Genomic DNA, 18,916 nt, shown 5'->3' on the forward strand with positions numbered 1-18,916 from the left:
ATATGAGAAAGCCATGTGAGATAATGTCAAAACATGCTTAAATTCATGCTACATGACATTCATGTTTATTCCTGTAACAGAAATCTGTCATCTCTCCATAGAAGGGAATTAGGTTGGTGTGATGTGGCTTGTTCTTGATGAATCCATCCCGGCTGTTACTCACCTCCTTGCTATCTTCAAAATCCATTTATATAGATTGTTTGATTACTTGGTCCAATGTCTTGCTGACTGTTTTATAGTTTCCTGGTTTCTTCTCTCCATCTCTTTTAAAGCCAGAAATTATGTTCTCCCTTGCCTGGTTTCCTGGAGACCCACAGACAGTTGCTATTACTCTGGGCTTGTGTATCTCAAACTGTTCGGGAACATTTAACTCATCTGAGTGTTCTCCAACCTGTTCTCCAACCTGATAACTGGAGGTTCTTCTCTTTTCTTGCTGAAGGTTCTTGGCTGAGTCATCTGATTGATAAATAGCCGTTTATCTTTTTAGTGAGGATGGTTTAAAAAGGCATTAAATCCTGTAGCCATCTCGGCAGCGTGCACAATTATTTCTCCTGTTTATGGAACACAGACCGCACTTTCCACTGCCTTGTCCTAGCTACAGAAGTCCTTATAAAATCTTTTTCTCATGATTCTGTACATTTTGTACTGTGGGGTTTCAGTTTTGCTCCAGCTGCTTGTACTATTCTTTTATGTTTATCCTGAAGATTTCAACCTCTTTGAACTATGTACATTTTTTGTGCTATTTATTTTTGCATCTCAACTTAGCAAACAGCTAATAACTTGTCCAAGTTGTGCTCTAGCATTTTTTCACCAGGGATAACCTTATATCTGTATTCTTGAGGTCAGCTGCCCTCAACACTGACTTCTTGGCCCTAATGGACAGCGTTAGTGTACCTCTTTGTGCCTTTCTGTTCCTAAAGCCATGAGGAAGTTGGCACAAGGCTCCAGGACCATGTTCATCACAAGCTCAGCTGAAGTGATCTGCAAAGTGGGTTTTCCCAGCCCCACATGATAGGCAGGGTGAGGAATCACAACACACAGGAATTGCAGGACCGCAGGAAGGCATAGCCTCGTGGCTGACCTGGGTAAAGACTCTGGGCATCTTCACGGCTCGCTCAGCCTTACAGCTCACCCCAGAGTGCCAGGCTTCCCACGGGAGCCATTGCTAACCGTCCACACTGGAGCTGCTCTGGTGCAGCTCTCAGGTGACACGGTTTGCTGAGCTGGGAACAGATCCACCGCTCCCAGTGAATAGGTCTCATCCTTCCCTTGAGCTGTCGTAATACTTCAGGCATCAGAAGCCCACGGGAAATTGGGAAGGACACAGCTTAGGAGGGGATCTAGTGAGCAGTCAGCAGCTCCATGCACATTGTTCCTTTTCTGAAGAACACCTGCCCAAGAACAAGCCAGTGCCTGAGTACGGAAAAAAAAAAAAAAAAAAAAAAGCCATTTAGGAGCTCACTCAACCCAGTTTGTAATAAATCCAAAAGAACCATGGGATGGCACAGGGGCAGCCGCTCTCTGTACCTTATTTCTGCTCTAGCCAGGTAACTCTCTGCATTTGTGTTCTGCAGACTGAAGATTATCTCAAGCACAAGATCAGAAGCAGGCCTGAGCGATCAGACCTGGTCAATATGCATATTTTACAAGGTAAGACTGCCTGAGCTTCTCCCATGTGCTCCTTGTGCCTCCTCCTTCATGTCTGTCCTGCCCCATTCGGGTTCCCTTCAGGACTCTCATCATGATTAACTTTGTCCCAGCTGCTCGTGAGAGGCAGATTCAAATGGGACACATGTTGTATGGAGTTCAGTCCAAACCTGGTCTTCAGGAGGCAGGACACACATTTATTCCCTGACAGAAGCAGACCCAAGGCCATCTAATCTTTCTCCCATCTCTGGCAGGGACCAGTTTAAGATGCTGTAGAGGACAGTGGGGTCGAGGACAGCTGTGAGAGGACTCTGTTAGATAGACTTGCTAATGTCTAATCCTCAAGAAAAGCACACTTGGGCCATTTTTTGTCCAGGGCACTGAAATCCCTGTAGCAGGTGGTGACAATACCCTCCCAAAGCTGGGCATCTTTTGTTTTGCCATAATTCTGGATATGCTGTGTGACAATTCATGGCGATGCAGTTGATGACCCAAGCAGAGCCATATGAAGAGTGAGCCCTGCTATCAGTCCGTGAGCCACAGCAGCTCTTCCCTGTCCCATCGTGGTGTCCCCTCCCAGCCAGAGAGCTGACGTGGCTCTGCTGCATCCCATCACAGACTGCAGCACACTGCAGGGTCCCTCCTTATCTTCAGAGATAACAAGCTCCTTAGGGAGGAGGATGTGCAGCCTCTCTCCTCCGGTCCTGTCAGTCACCTGGAAGAAGCAGATCACTCTCTAGCAACTGCAAATGCTGCTCTCGACATGGATGAAGTCCATATTTCTTTTTCCTCTGGCACACAGGAGGGCTGAGCCAGGGCCCGTGCCGGATCAATGCCGCTGCCTTGCTTTGCCCTTGGGTCTCCATCCCTAAGATGACCTAGCACCATTGCTTGCTTAACAGGTGGGAAGTGTCTTTCCCTTAGTTTAAGTAATAGAAGCAATACGGACTGGAGCTGGGGCCTGGGGGCTGTAAACCAGATGTGGAGGCAGCTGCAGTCACTGCGCAGGGACCTGGCTGGCCAGGCACAGCTGGAGGAGAAGCAGAGGCTGCCTGGCTGTGTATGGAGCAAGCTGGCTGTGCTGTCCCACACACACATCTCAGCTGGAACCTCTGCTCACACCTCTGTATGTCGTGCCCTGCATTTCGTGGAGGTGTGCCCTGGAATATCAGGGACTTACATGTCCATTTGGTTCATAACAGGACCACCTAGAGGTGATGGAAACTGGCCAGCTAAGACACTTCACATCATCTAAATGCCTCACAGGCATACATTCTGTTACCGTTCACCTCAAGGAGCTCACGTGTGTTCGCTGCTCTGTATAAGTTTGAGGCCAGAAGTGAGCCTAGATCAGCCCTGCTGACCTCCTGCAGAGAATTTTTCCTGGTACCCAGCCCTGCAGCTTGTGCTGCCCACAGCATCTCTTCTAGAAGAGAATCCGGTCTTTGAAGAGAGCACAAGCTAGGTGCAGCCCTTCTTACTTCAGACCCCTGAGGGTATAGACAAGGTCTGGCTTAGGATCCCACTCCCTCACTACTTACCCCTGCGCCACCAGAGGTTTGGGAAATTGTTGTGTTTAACTGGCTGCTCTTCTGTCACACTCGATAACTGGGGACTTCTCAGCTGGCTTGGTAGGGCTGTAGCTTCCAGATCTAGCTGCATTTTTTTGTGCTCCCCTCCAGCTTGTTTTTCCCCTGAGCACCTGGAGTCATCATGCTGCCCCCAAATGCCCACTCCCAAAGACTCAGCATTTTTTTTGCCAGTGTAATCTATTTACTCCAGTTGTCAAATGCTGTTCATGTTTATTTTCTCCAGCTGTTCCCCAGAAGCAGGGATCCATCTGCACTAGTCACAAGGGCCAATGGGCTCCTGGCAGGCAGGAGCTGGAGTCCGCTTTGGCCCTTATGTTAGTCACAACTTGTTGAAGAAGTTTCCTTTGCAGATCGTTCCTGGGCTTTCGGGAGGATGCTGCAGCTGCAGGCTGAGTTTGCAAGCCTAGGCTGGTAGGCAGAGGCTCTTGCTTGGGAATGGAGAAGCTGCATCTAAGGCTCAGAGAAGGACCCGTTTCCCAAACCCCACCAGCCCTGTCCAATCCAGCATCCTCCCTCCCAGCCCCAGAGCAGCTCCTGCTGTGCACTGAGCCATGCTTAGGTGCTGGCTGCAGCCCAGGAGGACTGTGCTGCAGGGGAAGCATATTCCTGCTGTGCACTGTGCTTAGAGATGCCCCAGGTCCTGAACTGATGCCTTCCTTTTGGCCTTTTAGACTCAGCTGCAGAGGGGTCCATTCAGTCTACTCAAATGAAGCTGAAAAGAGCCCGACTGGCAGATGATCTCAATGAAAAGATTGCTCTCAGGCCGGGTCCTTTGGAGCTGGTGGAGAAGAATATTATTCCTGTCGACTCAGCTGTGAAAGAGGCCATAAAAGGTAGTGGAAGTGAACGTACGTGTTGTGTGGTGTGCATGGCGCAGGGCAGGGGCTGGCAATGTTGAGGATGTACTGCAGCGACTGTGGGAAGTGGCCTGCCTGGATTTAAGAGCTGCATTTATTGCTTAAATTTTATTATTTTCACAGTGAGTAACCCAGTCCAGCACAGTCTGTGCTGTCTTATCCGGGCCTATGAAAAGAGAGCTCCCCCCTTCTTAAAGCAACAATCACAACTGCTCAGCCATGTGTCCTCAGAACTCCTTTCTTAAACCCCTTCCCTCTCCAAGGCTTTAAATGTGTAAACGTTACTGCTGGAGACAGGACATTCCTCCCTCCCTTGCGTGGGAGAGGACCTGGGTGCACGTCGGGTTGTGAGGCCAGCCTGGATTCTCCCACTTGTGCCCCACCAAGCTTTTACATCCCAGTGGGTGAAGGGGAAGTTGTTCCAGTTCAGGGAGGCTGCGGGTCTCTTTTTTTCCACCGATGCTAGTGGGATGCATTGCTGGGATGGGGAAGCATCCCTGGGGTGCTAGACTGCTGGGGAGTACGACGAGCAGCCTGCGCCCCCAAGCAGGGTACACTCCTACCTACTCAGTGCCTGGCTGATGCCTAAGCTTAGTTTTCCTCTATCACCTGCCCCCGGCTGGAGGAGGGAGGCAGGGTCCTCCGCAATTATGTCCCCCTTGCTGCCGTAGGGAGGCTGGTGTGGCAGCTGACACAAAGCAAAAAAGGAAAAAGGTGACTTAGATTTTTTGAGGGCTTGGTGCCAGGACAAGGAGGTCCAAAAGCAGAGAAAGAGCAGGAACGCCAGCAGGGTCCTGCAGTGCCAGGACAGCAGCCCGTATTTCTGAAGCCTGGGGGCCATCCCTGCATGTCCAAATTGGCCCTCAGGGCTCTAGAGAGATGCTCTGCCCCCTGGGAACCGCTTGTTCTGTGGCTTCTGCTTCCTCAGTTCATGGGATTCTGTCCATTGGCACAATCCCATGTTAAGTGTCAGTTCTGGGGCTCAGAGCAAGCTGGGGACAGTGGCAGGGCTCTGGGACAGGAGGAGCCTTTGAACGACAGGAGCAATGCCAAAAGCGGGAATTGGAACAGGAAGCGCTTTGACTTCCATTGCGTCTCAGAAACCAGGATAAAATGACATGAAATACTCCAGGCTCGGATACATTCTGCCCTGCCCCGCAATCATTCCTGCTCTTGGTTTTGCTGCTGTGAGGCGCACGCAGTGTACGTACGGCGGCTTCTCCAGCCCGGCCCCGCAGCTGCTCCGTGCCAGCATTTCTGCGAAGGTGAAATGTTCCAGGACTCTGCCTCAAGAGGAATTTTTAAGAAGAGTTCAAGGAAAATTTCCCCAGCCACTTATCGAAGTACAGGACAGTGGGGGGAAAATCTCTCTCCCCCCCCCCCCCCCCTTATAAACATTTGAGGCAGTTTGAGCATGACTTTATCCACTGGAGCTGAGGTTGGGAGGCTAAGCCAGTGTGCCTGAAGTTTGCACAGACTTTCTCTCCAGCTGCCTTGTCAGGACCTTGTGGTAAACGGAGATTTACAGGACAAAATTGTTAAAAATACGAAGTCTGGCTTAAAATGATTCGCTCAGCTTTAAATTTCTCCCTTTCGCAATGACCTTCTATCACATTGCTGGCAAAAAAAAATGTGTCCTGTAAGCCAGTTTTGTCCCATTTAGGGTGAAACACGCAGCACATTAGGGTCAGAGCTATTTGGTACTGTTGGGTGCCATGAGAAGGAGGTGGTGCAACTGCACCAGGAACACAATCCCAGCCCTCAGGTTTCTGCAGTAGAAAGCCGCAGGCTGAAGGATCCTCAAGTGGGTTTTCGGAGTCAGAGGCATCTTGTGGTGCTCAGGGTTTGGGGCAGAGGGTTGAACACAGAGCAGAGATGAGCACTGGCACTTCTGAATGTTAAGCCTTTTGTTTTCGCAATACCAGAAGGATGACAGGGTTTAAAATCATTTTACTTTAACCTTGGAATCTCAACTGTTTATACAGTGGAAAGTTCAGCTGACGTGTTCCTCTAATCACCTCCGGCAGGGTGAGCCGAAAGTGCCAGACCCCAACAGAAAGCCCTAACGTCCCAGTGACAGGAGGCTGCCAGTGCTCTGCATAGCTGAGCAGTGATATAAGAACCCTTTTTTTACCAGGTCCTTGTCATCACTTTGTCCAATTCGCTTGAGAGGACAATACCCAGTGCATTAGAAACAGCCCCGAGCAAACACCATTCTCCCTGAGATTACAGCAGAGACACGGGATCATGAAACAACATGGCCAGCCCCGGGCTGGGCGAGAGCAGGACAGATAAGGGCAGCGTTCCCACCCGCGTGGGCCCCCGGTATCAGGGAGCAGGATGCAGCACATTCCTGTCATGCTCCAGGCTGCCCCTGTGTCCTGAAGGTCCCTTGGGCTCCCGGCTTTGGCCAAGTGACAACGCAGCAGTCTTGCAGATCCGCAAGTCCCCCTTGCTCGGTGTCGTTTTTCCCGAGGGAGGATGCCCCGCTTGGCTGCAGTCAGGGGGAGCAGCTCCCACCGGCCCAGGTGGAGGACCCTGCAGCGTTGCAGTTCCAAAGGGAAGACCCGGGTTGGGTGCTGCTGTGACGGAGAGGGGACAGGCCTTGCTCCAGGGCCGTGAGAGGAGCCCCGTGCCCTGGCCAGCAGGGAGGAGAGGCTCTCCACAGGACGCAGCCGCTCTTGTATCCCCAGCCCCACGGTGGCTGGGCAGCAGTGCGGGGCAGGGAGCCAGGGCGCCTGCCTCATCCCCCGGCAGTGCCCGCGGAGCGGGCGGAGATAACGCCTATCTCCCTGATAGGGGCAGGGGCAGAGCCGGAGGGTGCGTGTCGGTGAGAAGGTGCACATTGCCAGACCGGCGGCAGGGACAGGTGGAAGCTTGTCCCCGGGCCCTTCCCACTTCCCCCTTTGTCACCTCGCTATCGGTGTGCCAGGCTGCCTGACAAATGCCAGACATGAGCACGAGGAGATTATGAGCACAGCCACGCTGCTCCTTCCTCTGCCCCCCACCTGCAGCCCTCCCGAGGCTCACATGAGACCTTTTGGGCTTTTTTTCAGCACTTTATCAGCAAAAGCTGTGAGTCAAGAGCTTTTGCCCATCGGGCTAGGAGAGCCCTCGCCAGGAGCTCTGCACGGGGGAGAAGCCGTGTCAGGGAAGCGATGGCAGGAATCGTGTCGTGCGGGGGAAGCCCTGGGCAGGGACGGGGCCATTTGGCTGCAGCCAGGTCCACCGGTGCTGGCTCTCGCACCGTGTGTGGCCAGGTCACCCTTCGGGTTCCTTTCAACCTCAGTTCTGCCACTGAGAACCACTTGTGGTCGGGGCGCTCTGCTGATGGAGGGGGTGGCTCCAACGCCTGTCTCCCTATTCCAGCCCCACCTGCCTGCGAGAAACCTCCTGCCCCGGGGGCCGGGCTCCTCCTCGCCCCCTCTGCCGAGCAGCGCGGCCGTGGCACTGGCCGGGAGCAGATGCTGCCCCTCTCCCACCAGCCGCGGCCATGGGGCACAGCCGGGTGCTGCCCCCTGCGTGGCTGTGGACAGGGTGGGCAGCGGAGCTCCCGGGGCACCATGTCCAGGTCTGGAGGAGGTGGGCACAGGCATGGTGGCACCCCATGAGGCTCACCCACCCCATCCTTCCCACTGCCACAGTCGTCTCCCTGCTCAGTGCAGGGCGCTGATCGCTGCCCCTTCTTCCCTGGCAGGCACCCAGGTCAGCTTCCCCAAGCCGGCTGATGCCTTTGCCTTCGAGGAGGACAGCAGCAACGACGGGCTGTCCCCGGAGCAGGCCAGGAGCGAGGACTCCCTGGGCTCCACCGAGCCGGTGACAGGCACCAAGGCCCTGGAACCAGCCCCTGCCACCCCAGCTGGGGCACCCCAGGTAGGGCCCAATGCCCCCTGCCTCCCTGGGGGACAGGGCAGGAGACCCAGACCCAGGGACATGCCTCATGGCCATGGGGGTCCCACGGCCCCCTGTGGAGGGACACAGGGCTGCATGGGCCACCATGTCCCTGCTGACCGGTGACAGCACCAGAGGCAGCTGGAGTGACTGGGGGTGATGGGATGGACTGGGGGGGACTGAGGCAGACCAGAGGGACTGGGATGGATTGGGAGACTGGGAGGAACTGAAGTGGGCTGGGGTGGGGTGGACTGGAGCAGAGGGACTGGGGCTGGCCAGCGGTAGGCTGGGGGGACTGGGCTGGGCTGGAGGACACCGAGCAATGGCATACGGGGGCGAGTGAGGAAACAGGGCTGAGTTGGAATGGAGAAGGCTTGGAGATGGGGGTGGACTGGGATGGATGGGGGTGACAGAGGACTGGGGGAGTGGGGGTAGTGGGCTGGGATAGACCTGGGGGGACTGGGATGGACTGCAGCATCTGGGATGAACTGGGGACAACGTGGGGCAGGGGAATGGGGTACCAGGTGCCCCTTGCAGGCAGAGGCCATCCAGGCTGGCCAGCCCCTGGCACCTGCCCCACGTCCCCTGTCCTGTGGCATGGCTCGCCTCTCCCTTGCAGGATCACGCCCACAGCGCCGACAGCCATGCACCGGAGCCAGCCTCGGCACAGGGCAGACAGTGTGACAGCCCCAAGCAGGCGGCGGGGCAGGAGAGCCCAACCCTCCCGGTGCCCTCTGCCGTGAAGGTAATGCTGGTGCCACCAGGCTGCCCAGGAGGGGGAACAAGCCCAGAGCACCTGGCCGCGTCCAAGCCTGAAGCACCCGTGTGCTGCGCTCCGTGTGTGGGAGGTGCGGGGGTTTGGCCTTAAAGGCTTGGAACAATTCAGGAAGACAAACCTTGTCAAAAACTGTAATTCGATTAATTTTGTAACAGTACAAGGTATAGCTAGAGGCAAGTGCTCAGGTTCTGCACTGGCAACGTCCCCTGGGGCTAGCAGCAAGAAGGAGATACAAGGCAACACTGAAATACCTTCGAGGCAAAGAGGGTCATTGTCCATCTTCTGTGTTCTCCAGCACAGCTGAGCTGGGATGTGGCCCTGAGGGAGCCCCCCACATGCAGGCTCAGCAACTCTTGGAGCTGGAGTGTCAAGGTGCTGGCAGGAGCTGCCCTTGCCCTGTCCCAGGCCTCTGAGCTCTCACGGGGGTGGCAGGAACTCTTCTCCCAGCTAATTCCTTTCCTTCTTGGACCAACAGTCCAAATCATCCAGTGACAGCAAGAACCGTCACAAAAAGCCCAAGGACACCAAGCCTAAGGTGAAGAAGCTGAAGTATCACCAGTATATCCCTCCAGACCAGAAGGCAGAGAAGTCCCCTCCACCCATGGACTCTGCATATGCCAGGCTCCTCCAGCAGCAGCAGCTCTTTCTGCAGCTCCAGATCCTCAGCCAGCAGCAGCAGCAACAGCAGCAGCAGCAGCAACATTTCAGCTACCCAGGGATGCACCAGGGCCAGCTAAAGTGAGTGGCAATGTGCCAATAGCAGTGTTTAGTCCTGTCTCTCTCTCTCCGAACTTTCCCCTGCCGTACCCGTGTGTGCCAGTGCAAGGGGGACAGACACGTGCAAATAAAATGTAAAAGCTTGGGAGCAGCACTCCTCCTGCAAAGCCGTTCTGGCTTTGCACACTGGCTGGGGCACCTGGCGCCTGCTGGTGGATCACCAGCAATCTCCTAGCCCAGCCTGGCTTTCCTTGGGGTTGGAGTCCTTCACACAGGAGATAGCAGCTCCAAGGGAGCAAAGAGATGGTATGCTGGGCACAGAGACCCCAGGGGGACAGAGAAGTTACCCCAAATTTCCTTTGTTATTTCAGGCAATCAAATGAGCAAATGGTCAAAAGTTCAAATTCTTCATCAACTTCTGTCAACAACACCCCTCTTTCTCCTGTGAAAACCACCTTTTCAGGCCAGACTTGTGTCTCATCTATCAAGCCAGGCCCTCTGCCGTCTAACCTGGATGATCTGAAAGTGAGTGCAAACTTTGTCACCACAGGAGCAGAACCTTATAGCCTGAAGGTGCTTTGCTACCCCTGAAGCGTGCGGTGTGGTGCCGTAGCCTGAGCTACCTGGGAGCGACCGCGTGTTACGGATCAGCAACCCAGAGCCACCGCGCTGTGAGCAAACCCAGGAGTACATCACACTGGGTCGGGAGGTGGGCGCAGCAGTGGCAGCTGAAAACATGGCTTTGCGGCTCTGCAGGTGCTGTTGTGGGTGCATTGCTCCAGAGCATGCACCAGCAAACCTTAGGTATAATATGACATAGCTGCAGGCAAGGCATCAGGTCAAGAACTAAAGGATGCTCTGTGCTGCTGCTCCTGCAGCTCATGGCTCCATACCTTCTGTGGTTTTCTGGTGGACATCACGGATGCTGCTAGCAGACCAGCCAGAAGCATTGAGGTCAGCATGGGCTGCACTGAGTGACTCAGCTTCTCAGTGGCCGTCGCAGCCAGCCCAGCTCAGCTCTGCACAGGCAGGTATCTCCCGAAGCCTGCGGCTGCGAGCACTGCCTTGAACAGTACCTAAGTCTCGTGTAGGCAAGACAGGCAGGGCATAAGGGAGAATCGCTCGCATTAACAGTTCATTCATACTTTGCTAATGGAGCCTCAGCCATGGGGAAGGTCAAGTTCTTTTAGGAGCAGAGACCTGGGGGCAATACTCATTATTAGAGGAAGAAATAAGATCAGGTAGAAATAACATGAGTTTGGCCATAGCAATGCCCCAGCTCAGATGCCTGAACCATATGCAGATGCCTGAACACGAAGTGTGTGTCTCCAAGGTATGCGCTCGCATTCTCTGAGCTAAAGGATGCCAGCAGCTAGTTCCTGGTCTGTGTGAAAATCCTCTGCTCGTGTAGAAACCTACTGCTAGGAAGGGAATCCTGGGTTACCTCTATGGCCCAGGGACCACGGCTGCTTCGTGGAGAGCAGCCTCAGTTCCTGGAGGAAGGAGGAAGGTGTTCCTGCTGGGAAGGGTGAAGATCCTGCAGGATGTGCGGTGGTCAGGGCTGTGCATGGGGACTCTGGTGGCTGCAGCTGGGACAGTGAGTACCTGGGAGGTCGGAGCCTTAAAGCAGGAAGCTGGGAGCCTGTGATCTGAGACCAAGTTTAGGAACTTTGGGTTTCTAAAGGGCTCATCTGCCACTGGGACTGATTGTTGGTCACTTTCCTTCTAGGTGTCAGAACTGAGGCAGCAGCTCCGAATACGAGGCTTGCCTGTGTCAGGTACCAAAACAGCACTGATGGAACGGCTGCGGCCCTTCCAGGAGTGTGGCAGCAACACGGTGCCAAACTTCAGTGAGATTACCACTGTCACCTTCCCAGTCACTCCAACAAGCACCCTGTCGAGTTACCAGTCGCAGTCTTCCACCAGCATGTTATCAAATGGCTTCTATCACTTTGGCAGCACCAGCTCCACCCCACCCATCTCTCCAGCCTCCTCCGACCTCTCTGTGAGTGGCTCTTTGCCTGACACATTCAACGATGGGCCCATGTCTTCTCCACAGTTTGGTCTCCAGCCATCTCCGGTTCATGGCAGTGCTGAAGAAAGCCTCATGAGTAGCCTGAATGGAGGGAGCATCCAGCTGGAGCTGGAAGGGATTGACACAGAGAAAGACAAGATGCTGGTGGAGAAGCAGAAGGTCATCAATGAACTGACATGGAAGCTGCAGCAAGAGCAAAGACAGGTGGAAGAGCTACGGATGCAGCTTCAGAAGCGAAAGAGAAGCAATGGCCTTGAGGAGAAGCAGGGGCCTGCTCAGCATTTCTTTGGTGTCCCCATCAAGCAAGAAAATGCAGTGGCCAGCTGTCCATTTGCATCCAAACAAACTGCCTTGAAAGGCCAGGCCAGCAGCTCGGATAAGTTAAGTAACTGTGGGGTGCCGCAGCTGCCTCACATTGTAAATAGCCACTGCTTGGAGCCTGCAGGGCAAAGCACCATCACCTCCTCGACATTCCTGAGCCCGCAGTGCTCCCCCCAGCACTCTCCACTTGGGGCTGCAAAGAGCCCCCAGCACATCAGCCTGCCGCCGTCCCCCAACAGCCACTATCTCCTCTCGGTGTCCCCCAGCTCGCAGGCAGAAGGGCGCAGCGGGTCCCCGCAGACCAACAGTTGCCTTCGCACGGGATCGGTAAGTGGAGAGCACCCCAGACAGCATCGCGGTGGTGAACGCACTGGTGTCTGCGGGCAGTCAGTCAAACATCCCGGTCCGAGGCCTTTCCTGTCAGACCAGAACTGCTGGTGCCCGGAGTGGGTACCCGGGGGCCGTGGCAGCATGTGGGGCTGCCTGGAAAGGCAGGGAGTGTCCTCGATGGCCAGTGGGTTGGAAGCTGATGGCACCGCAGGGTCCTTTGGAGGGCATGTCCTGGGGAACCCTGCCACCACTGCACCCAGTTGCTCTGGGGGGGCAGCTCCCATGCCACACGGAGCCCTGGCACAGCTCCCCTCTTCCCCGGGGGACCCCAGCGCAGCTCTCTCTGCCCCTGGGTGAGCACTGGCAAAGCTCCCTGTGTCCTGGAAGAGTCTTGGCAGAGCATCCTCTTCCCCATGGAGCACTGGCACAGCTCCCCCTGCCCCTGGTTAAGCACTGGCACAGCTCCCCCTGCCCCTGGGGGTGTCCTGGCACAGCTCCCCCTGCCCCTGGGGAGCACTGGCACATAACAGAGCCCTAACCCAGCTGCCTCTCCCCTCAGGGGGAGGCCCTGGCACAGCTCCTCCTGCCCGTGGAGCGCTGGCACGGCTCTCTGCACTGTGGGGAAGCCCTGGCACAGCTCCCCCTGCCCCATGGAGCCCTGGCACGGCTCTGTCCACAGCAGGAAAGCACCAGCACAAACCCCCCCAGCCCCTGGGAGAGCACTGGCTCCATTCCTGCACCCCGGGAGAGCCCTGTCGCAGTGTTGCAGGGTTTTTCAGCATCTCACTGAGCCATTGCAGCTCCTAAGAGTGTGTGAGGGATTTGGATCACTGGGTCGAAGGAGGGCAGTTATCCTGGTCTTAGGGCAAGCCCTTTCTTGAGAAGGTAGCGTAGGGCTTGCAACTGGGGTCTGCAGTCAGATAGAGCTTGTGCCTCCCCATCAGGCAACCAGCACAGCAGAGAGTTGTCTCTTCACCATCCACCACTCCTCACTCAGCCCTCTGGACAGGTACAAAAGCTTGGAGAGGAGCACACGCTGCCAACACACAAAAGCAGTAGAGGGTTCCTCCCAGCCGATGTCCGCAGAAACGTGGCCAGGATGTGTACAGCCAGGCTGAGTGGCCTCACCGCTGCCCTGGATCCGCTTCTGGATCCAACCTGCCTGCCAGGGCCACGCTGGTTCCCTGGTGCTGGCTCTTACGGGGTGAGGCAGCTGCAGCCAGGCAGTGAGGAAAGGCGTGCAAAGGTCTAAAGTCAACAGGGACAGCAGCTGGCAGGCAGTGGACCTTCAGATGAGGTCCCTCCTAGAAGGGGGAGTGGCAAAAAGCTGGCACTGATATATACAGGTGTTTGGCACAGGCACAGAGAAAGCCTGCGTGCTGACCGGGCAGCGACTCTTTTGAGCAGTCTTCCCTGGCCTGGGCTCTGTGAGATGCTCCTGGACAGGTGATGACGGCGAGGGTCCCCAGCAGAGGGGCTAGGAGGCAGCCGGGGAAGCGCTTCATCACCAGCCGGCTGCCGCCAGCCACCTGCGCCCCTTTCCCTCTTCCGCTGGCTCTGCATGGTCACGGCTGGACCGAGCACCAGGATGCTCCGCGGCATCGTGCCTGTGCTCTGGCAGCAGCCGGGGGTCAGCCTGGCCCCACATCGCACAGCCAGCCCGACAGAGCTCGTTCACCTCCCTCTCTCCTGCCAGGAGGCCAGGCACTTTACCTGAGCTGATTTGACTCAGAAAATCATTAGTCTCCCTGGCACCACGGTGGCTTCAACAGGGGTGAAAGAGAGCTGGGCCTCCCGCCGTGCCTCCCTGTGCATTGACTCCGTCTCCCTGTATTTCCCCCATGCAGATGGCTACGCAGGCAGGTCAAAAGTTTTCTATTCCATCCCCAAGTTTTTGTAAGTCAAGCCCAGCCCTCTCAGAGGTAAAGCAGCCTCCACCTTATGAGGATGCAGTAAAGCAGGTAACTGCATGATTTTTATTTTCTATAGGGCTAGGTCCGCGCAGGGTATTCTTCTGTGGTTGATGTAACTCATACGCAGGAGTTACAACCCGTTATGGGGTCTCTGGGTAGGACAGGCCTCTTCCCATAAGGAATGGGCTTTTCTTAAAGAATTAGTTGCTGGATGATTGCCACAAAGCACTCGGACACCATGCTGGATGGGATAGCATCTTTCATGCTGGTGAAATGTGCCAGTCCACCCTGGGGTCCTGGCATCCCACACAAATACCCCAGGACCTCAGTATACTCTTCTTTGGAGTGCTCAGGGCTATGTGAGAAACAGACAGACTCTTGAGCATTCCCAAGTCACCAGGAAACCTCATCTTCTCTATTTAGCCCATTACCAAAGTGCCCTGCTTGGTGCCATCTGCATCCCTTAGCCTTATCCTGGAGTGCTGTTCCCACGGGGAAGACGGTCTTCATCACCCATAAACCCCTTACCCATGAGAGTCTGTCAGCAGCCTCAGTGCTGGTCACGATGGTGCCTTTAGGAATACAGTGATGCTGTTGGCAGTGATAAAACAAGGGCTTATGCTGGCTGGTAGGGAGGCGTCTCTGGTCAGGGAGCGGAGGATGATGATGGTGCCTCAAGGGAGCTGCAGGGAGTGCAAGGAGGCACGTGCCAGTGCAAGGCGCTAGGTCCAAAAAGTCAGTGTGTCCTGGTGGCCTTGGGAAAAGGCAGCGTGGTGGCCACTGAGCAGAGGGTCAGTGGCAGGGCGGGGGGAACCTGGCACCGTGCTCCCCGGATTCACCATGCTTGTCCCAGGTCCTTGCAGTGCTCACCTGAATGCCGCTGCCAGCCCCGCGTTGGTGCGGCGCTTCTCCTGCACGGGAGAAAGCCATCTGTGGGGTCTAGAGCCACCTACCTGGCTTGTGGCTGGAGGGACTCTCCTCCTAACGCCCTCTACTCTCCTCTTTGTCGTTTGCTGCAGCAGATGACACGAAGTCAGCAGATGGACGAGCTCCTGGACGTGCTGATTGAGAGCGGAGGTACGCACTGCTTCCCTGTTCCCCTCCAGGGCTTCCCCTCCAAGCCAGCGTCAGCCCGTGGGGCTCAGTGCACTCTGTGCACCCCAGCAAAGCTGAGTTGAGTGCAGCTTTCATTTGCCCTCCCTGTGCCAGCAGCCACTGAAACTGAATTCAAAAGCATATTGGCCCTCCTGGAGCCTGCTCCTGCATGTGCAGACCTGGTGGGGTGGTCAGGGCTTGGTTGTCACCTATGCAGACTGCAGAGAGAAGGGATGACGGGGCAACAGCCCTGTGCACAGCACTGCCAGCACCCTCCCCATGCAGAACCCCCAGTATCCCCCGCCGTTCCCAGTGCTGCCAGTGCCATCTCCTGCATACAGCACCGCTGGTGCCCTCCCGTGTGCAAAGTGCTGCCTGTGCCCTTGCCCATGCACAACCCCTGCCCAGCCCCATGGGGACAGCTGCCAGTGCTTGTGCCCTAGGGACTGTGTCCAAACCCAGAGGAGCAGAAGTCAGACAGGAAGAACGTGCGAGGTGTCCCACAGGGAGGGTGGGTGAGCGATGCCAAGGGGATTGAGTGGGGAGCGGGTCCCTGCAGGCATACCCAAGAGCCCAGCTGGGGGATGTGGTGGTGCCTCTGTGCCCAGCAGTGGTGGGCACTACCAGAGCACCTCAAACCCCTCCCATTTGTTGACAGAAATGCCAGCCAATGCCAAGGAAGATCGGTCCTGCCTCCAGAAAGTACCTCAGATAACGCTGTCTACAGGGAACTCCAGCACCTCGCTCCCAAAGTCATCCACCCCATTTGAGCAGGTCTCCTCAGCCCAGCTCTCCTTTGAGCACTGTCCGGGCAGCAGTGATGCCCACCTCGAGGTCCTGCTGAACGCCCACAGCCCCCTGGGGAGGGTCAGTGAAATCGCCCTGCTGAAGATGGGAGAAGAGTCCCACTTCGAAGGGATGATGGAGGGGTTCTCTGGCAAAACCGCGGATGAACTGCTCACCTCCCAGGAGATTTTACAGACTCCCCTCTCGCCCATGGAAACCCAGCTCTCCCCTTCCCCTGCCGACGGCTCCGGTTTACAAATGAGTTTCACTGAGTCTCCGTGGGAAACGATGGAGTGGCTGGACCTCACCCCCCCCAGCTCTGCCACTGGCTTTGGCTCGCTCACACCTGCAGCTCCCAGCATCTTCAATATCGATTTCCTAGATGTTACCGATCTCAACCTAAACACCAGCATGGACCTGCACCTGCAGCAGTGGTGAAAGGGAGGCTGGTGGAGGCAGCGTACTATAAGCCTGCAGCAGCCAGCACAGTGTTTCTGTCGTGCCGGAGAAGACGCAGCGCTAACGTGCCCCATCCAGGGGAAACTGGAGTAATTTTCCCAGCGTATAAACTTGTTTGAATTTCTGGTTACTGCAAATTAACAGCACAACAGCTCTGGTACTTCGGTTTTCCTCCATCTACAGGTCCCCACAGAGGACACCAGTGCCTTTAACAACACTTTTTTAGATTGACAAGAACTGAGTTTTGCTTCTTTGATCTTTCCCCCCCACCCCCGGTTTCAGCAGTCACTCTCACGAGAACTGGAGCAGCTCATGGTGAAACTGTGGGGTGAGGAGACCTCACCTGGGCAGCAACGGGAAATCATGGAGAGGAGAGCCCATTGCTGCCCTTTCCTCTGCTCTCCTCCTGCCCATCCAGCCCATCGGGCAATCCTGGCTCACCTTGGCCATGCCCAGGCCAGGAGGGTGGGAGCAGGGAGGCTCTGCCCAGCCAGGGCAACAAGCACACTTCTCCGTACAGCCAGGCTCACCTTGCTTCCTTCCCCTTGCCCTTGAAGCTGCGTTGCCCAGTCCCCGCACAGCTCTGCTCCAGGTGGATGAAAGATGGAGACCACCATGTTCGTGGTGCCACCTTGTCATGTCCTCATGGTGCCTGGGGGTTGAAAGCCCAGGAGCCATCCCAGCTGCAGTCTGAACTGCATCAGGCTGAAGCCTGTGAGCTTGGAGCAGAGAGCTCTGGACACTGGAGGCAGCTGCTCAGGCTGCAGGTGCAGGTACCACAGGCATGTGGCATCCCAGTGGACCTGCCACGTCCCAGCTAGTATGGTACAGATGAAAAGATGTGTAATGTGTTTTGGTCCAAGGGAGGAGCAAGTGGTATGGAAAACACAGACAGGCTTTGGAGGGGCTGTCCTCTGCACAGCCAGACATCAGGATGGGTCTCTACCTCCTTGCATGATCTGGGAGCAGGGGGAGCCAGAAATGGACACTCGGCAATGTGGAGCAGGGCTGAGTGGGTCCTTGCGTGGCTGCAGTTTTGTACAAGCGTCTGCTTTTGTTGCCTCCACTCCTCTGCCATCCATCCCTCTCTCCGTCCTTCTTCCCATTCCTCCCCTTCTTCCCGAGTTTACTCCAGCATCACTGTTCACTCAGCCCAGAGCAAGGCCATCCGGAGAACAGCTGTGAATCACTGGGCCTGGAGGAGCTAGTTCTCCTAAAGCCGGCAGAGATGGATGCTCTCCTGCAGTGATGCCTCCCATTTGAAGACACCAGCATTTCTCCTACGAGTCTCTGTGCAATATACTTCCTCAGGCTCTGGCGAAAAGGAGCCTCTGCTTCACTTCTTGGCTTCCACCAAAGAACTTGCTGCAGACTGTTTGACGGACACGTCTACTTCTTTGAAATTCTGGTTTTGCCAAAGTAAATATTGTTGCTGACAAAGATTGTTAAACTATTTACAGACTGAGCGTATTTAATATTTGTGTTACTGGAAGGACAGCACACGGAGATGCAGCAGCCGGGGAGGAGCCCGACGGGAGCCCCGGGGCTCCCATGGGACACTGCCCCAGGGGTGCTGGAGCTGGCAGAGGAGGCTCCGCAGCCCCTGCTGTGTCTCCAGCTCATGGCGTTGTTGCATGCTGTATAAAGCACGTGGCAGTAGCTTTCAAGTCACTATTTAAAGCACCACTTTTCTATTGTACAAATGGTCACTGTGCACTGCTAGGATAGACAATCACAGGTTGCGTTTTGTTGGGGTTTTTTAAGAGAATTTCTTTTTCTAAGTGAGACATTTTTTGAAGCCGGTCCATGGAGAATATTAATAGCACTTGAAACAGAGTAGTGTTAGCTACTACACTGCGTTATTGTACAGGGCTTTCCAGATAACTTTTTCCTCTCAGCAAATATATTTCCTTATTTAAAGGGATGCTGTCAGCTTCAAACTTGTAAGCAAGCACATTTCCTTACCTATGTTACCAGCAACACCTTCATTATTAAAACCCTTGTCTTGCCACCCTGTCTGCTCACAGTTTGCTGTTTGATTTCACCAGCTGGGGCAGCCACAGCCGTCCCCGCTGTGACTGTCGCTATCAGCTCTGTGCCCTGGGACAGCTACAGTCCTGCAAGAACAGAAGCATTTCTTTCACAGCAACAAGTTCCTCCCAGAAGATTTCTAATCAAGCTAGCCAAAGTCTCCTGTTTCTGAAGGCTTTTTCTTCTGTCAGCTCTGGTTTTGCTTTGTTCTGCAAACCCCAGCTCCTTAGAGGGGCCAGTGTCCCTCTCAAAGGCAGTGGCTGGCACCCTGCCCAAGTCCCAAGGGATTTTAGGCACCGTTTCCCTCCCCAGTCTCGTGGGGAAACATCTGTTTCTCATCCCTTCTGGGCTCGGCGGGGATACCCTCCACCCTGGGGTGTGGGGTGAGGAGGCGGTGGGGGCAGGAGCTTCCATGTGCCCATCACAGACCCCTTCAGCGTGGGGGGAACGCAGAGCCCAGCACC

The 18,916-nt window shown here is 55.5% G+C and overlaps 1 protein-coding gene across 4 annotated transcripts in view; it reads left to right on the top strand.

The window, feature by feature from the left end:
• MYOCD (myocardin) overlaps nucleotides 1-18,432 on the top strand; it is a 102,690-nt gene extending 84,258 nt beyond the window's left edge. For 3 of the 4 annotated variants that reach the window (XM_040580647.1, XM_040580656.1, XM_040580670.1), the window contains 9 exons: nucleotides 1,575-1,650; nucleotides 3,911-4,072; nucleotides 7,794-7,969; nucleotides 8,607-8,732; nucleotides 9,241-9,503; nucleotides 9,854-10,007; nucleotides 11,212-12,165; nucleotides 15,101-15,158; nucleotides 15,835-18,432. In XM_040580647.1, coding sequence (XP_040436581.1) covers nucleotides 1,575-1,650; nucleotides 3,911-4,072; nucleotides 7,794-7,969; nucleotides 8,607-8,732; nucleotides 9,241-9,503; nucleotides 9,854-10,007; nucleotides 11,212-12,165; nucleotides 15,101-15,158; nucleotides 15,835-16,400 — 2,535 coding nt within the window. In that variant the 3' untranslated portion in view covers nucleotides 16,401-18,432. The remainder of the gene's footprint in view (nucleotides 1-1,574; nucleotides 1,651-3,910; nucleotides 4,073-7,793; nucleotides 7,970-8,606; nucleotides 8,733-9,240; nucleotides 9,504-9,853; nucleotides 10,008-11,211; nucleotides 12,166-15,100; nucleotides 15,159-15,834) is intronic. The other variant, XM_040580664.1, reaches the window with a different exon arrangement.
• Nucleotides 18,433-18,916: the final 484 nt, after the last annotated feature.

Source organism: Falco naumanni, chromosome 1, assembly GCF_017639655.2.
Source record: "Falco naumanni isolate bFalNau1 chromosome 1, bFalNau1.pat, whole genome shotgun sequence".
NCBI lineage: Eukaryota > Metazoa > Chordata > Aves > Falconiformes > Falconidae > Falco > Falco naumanni.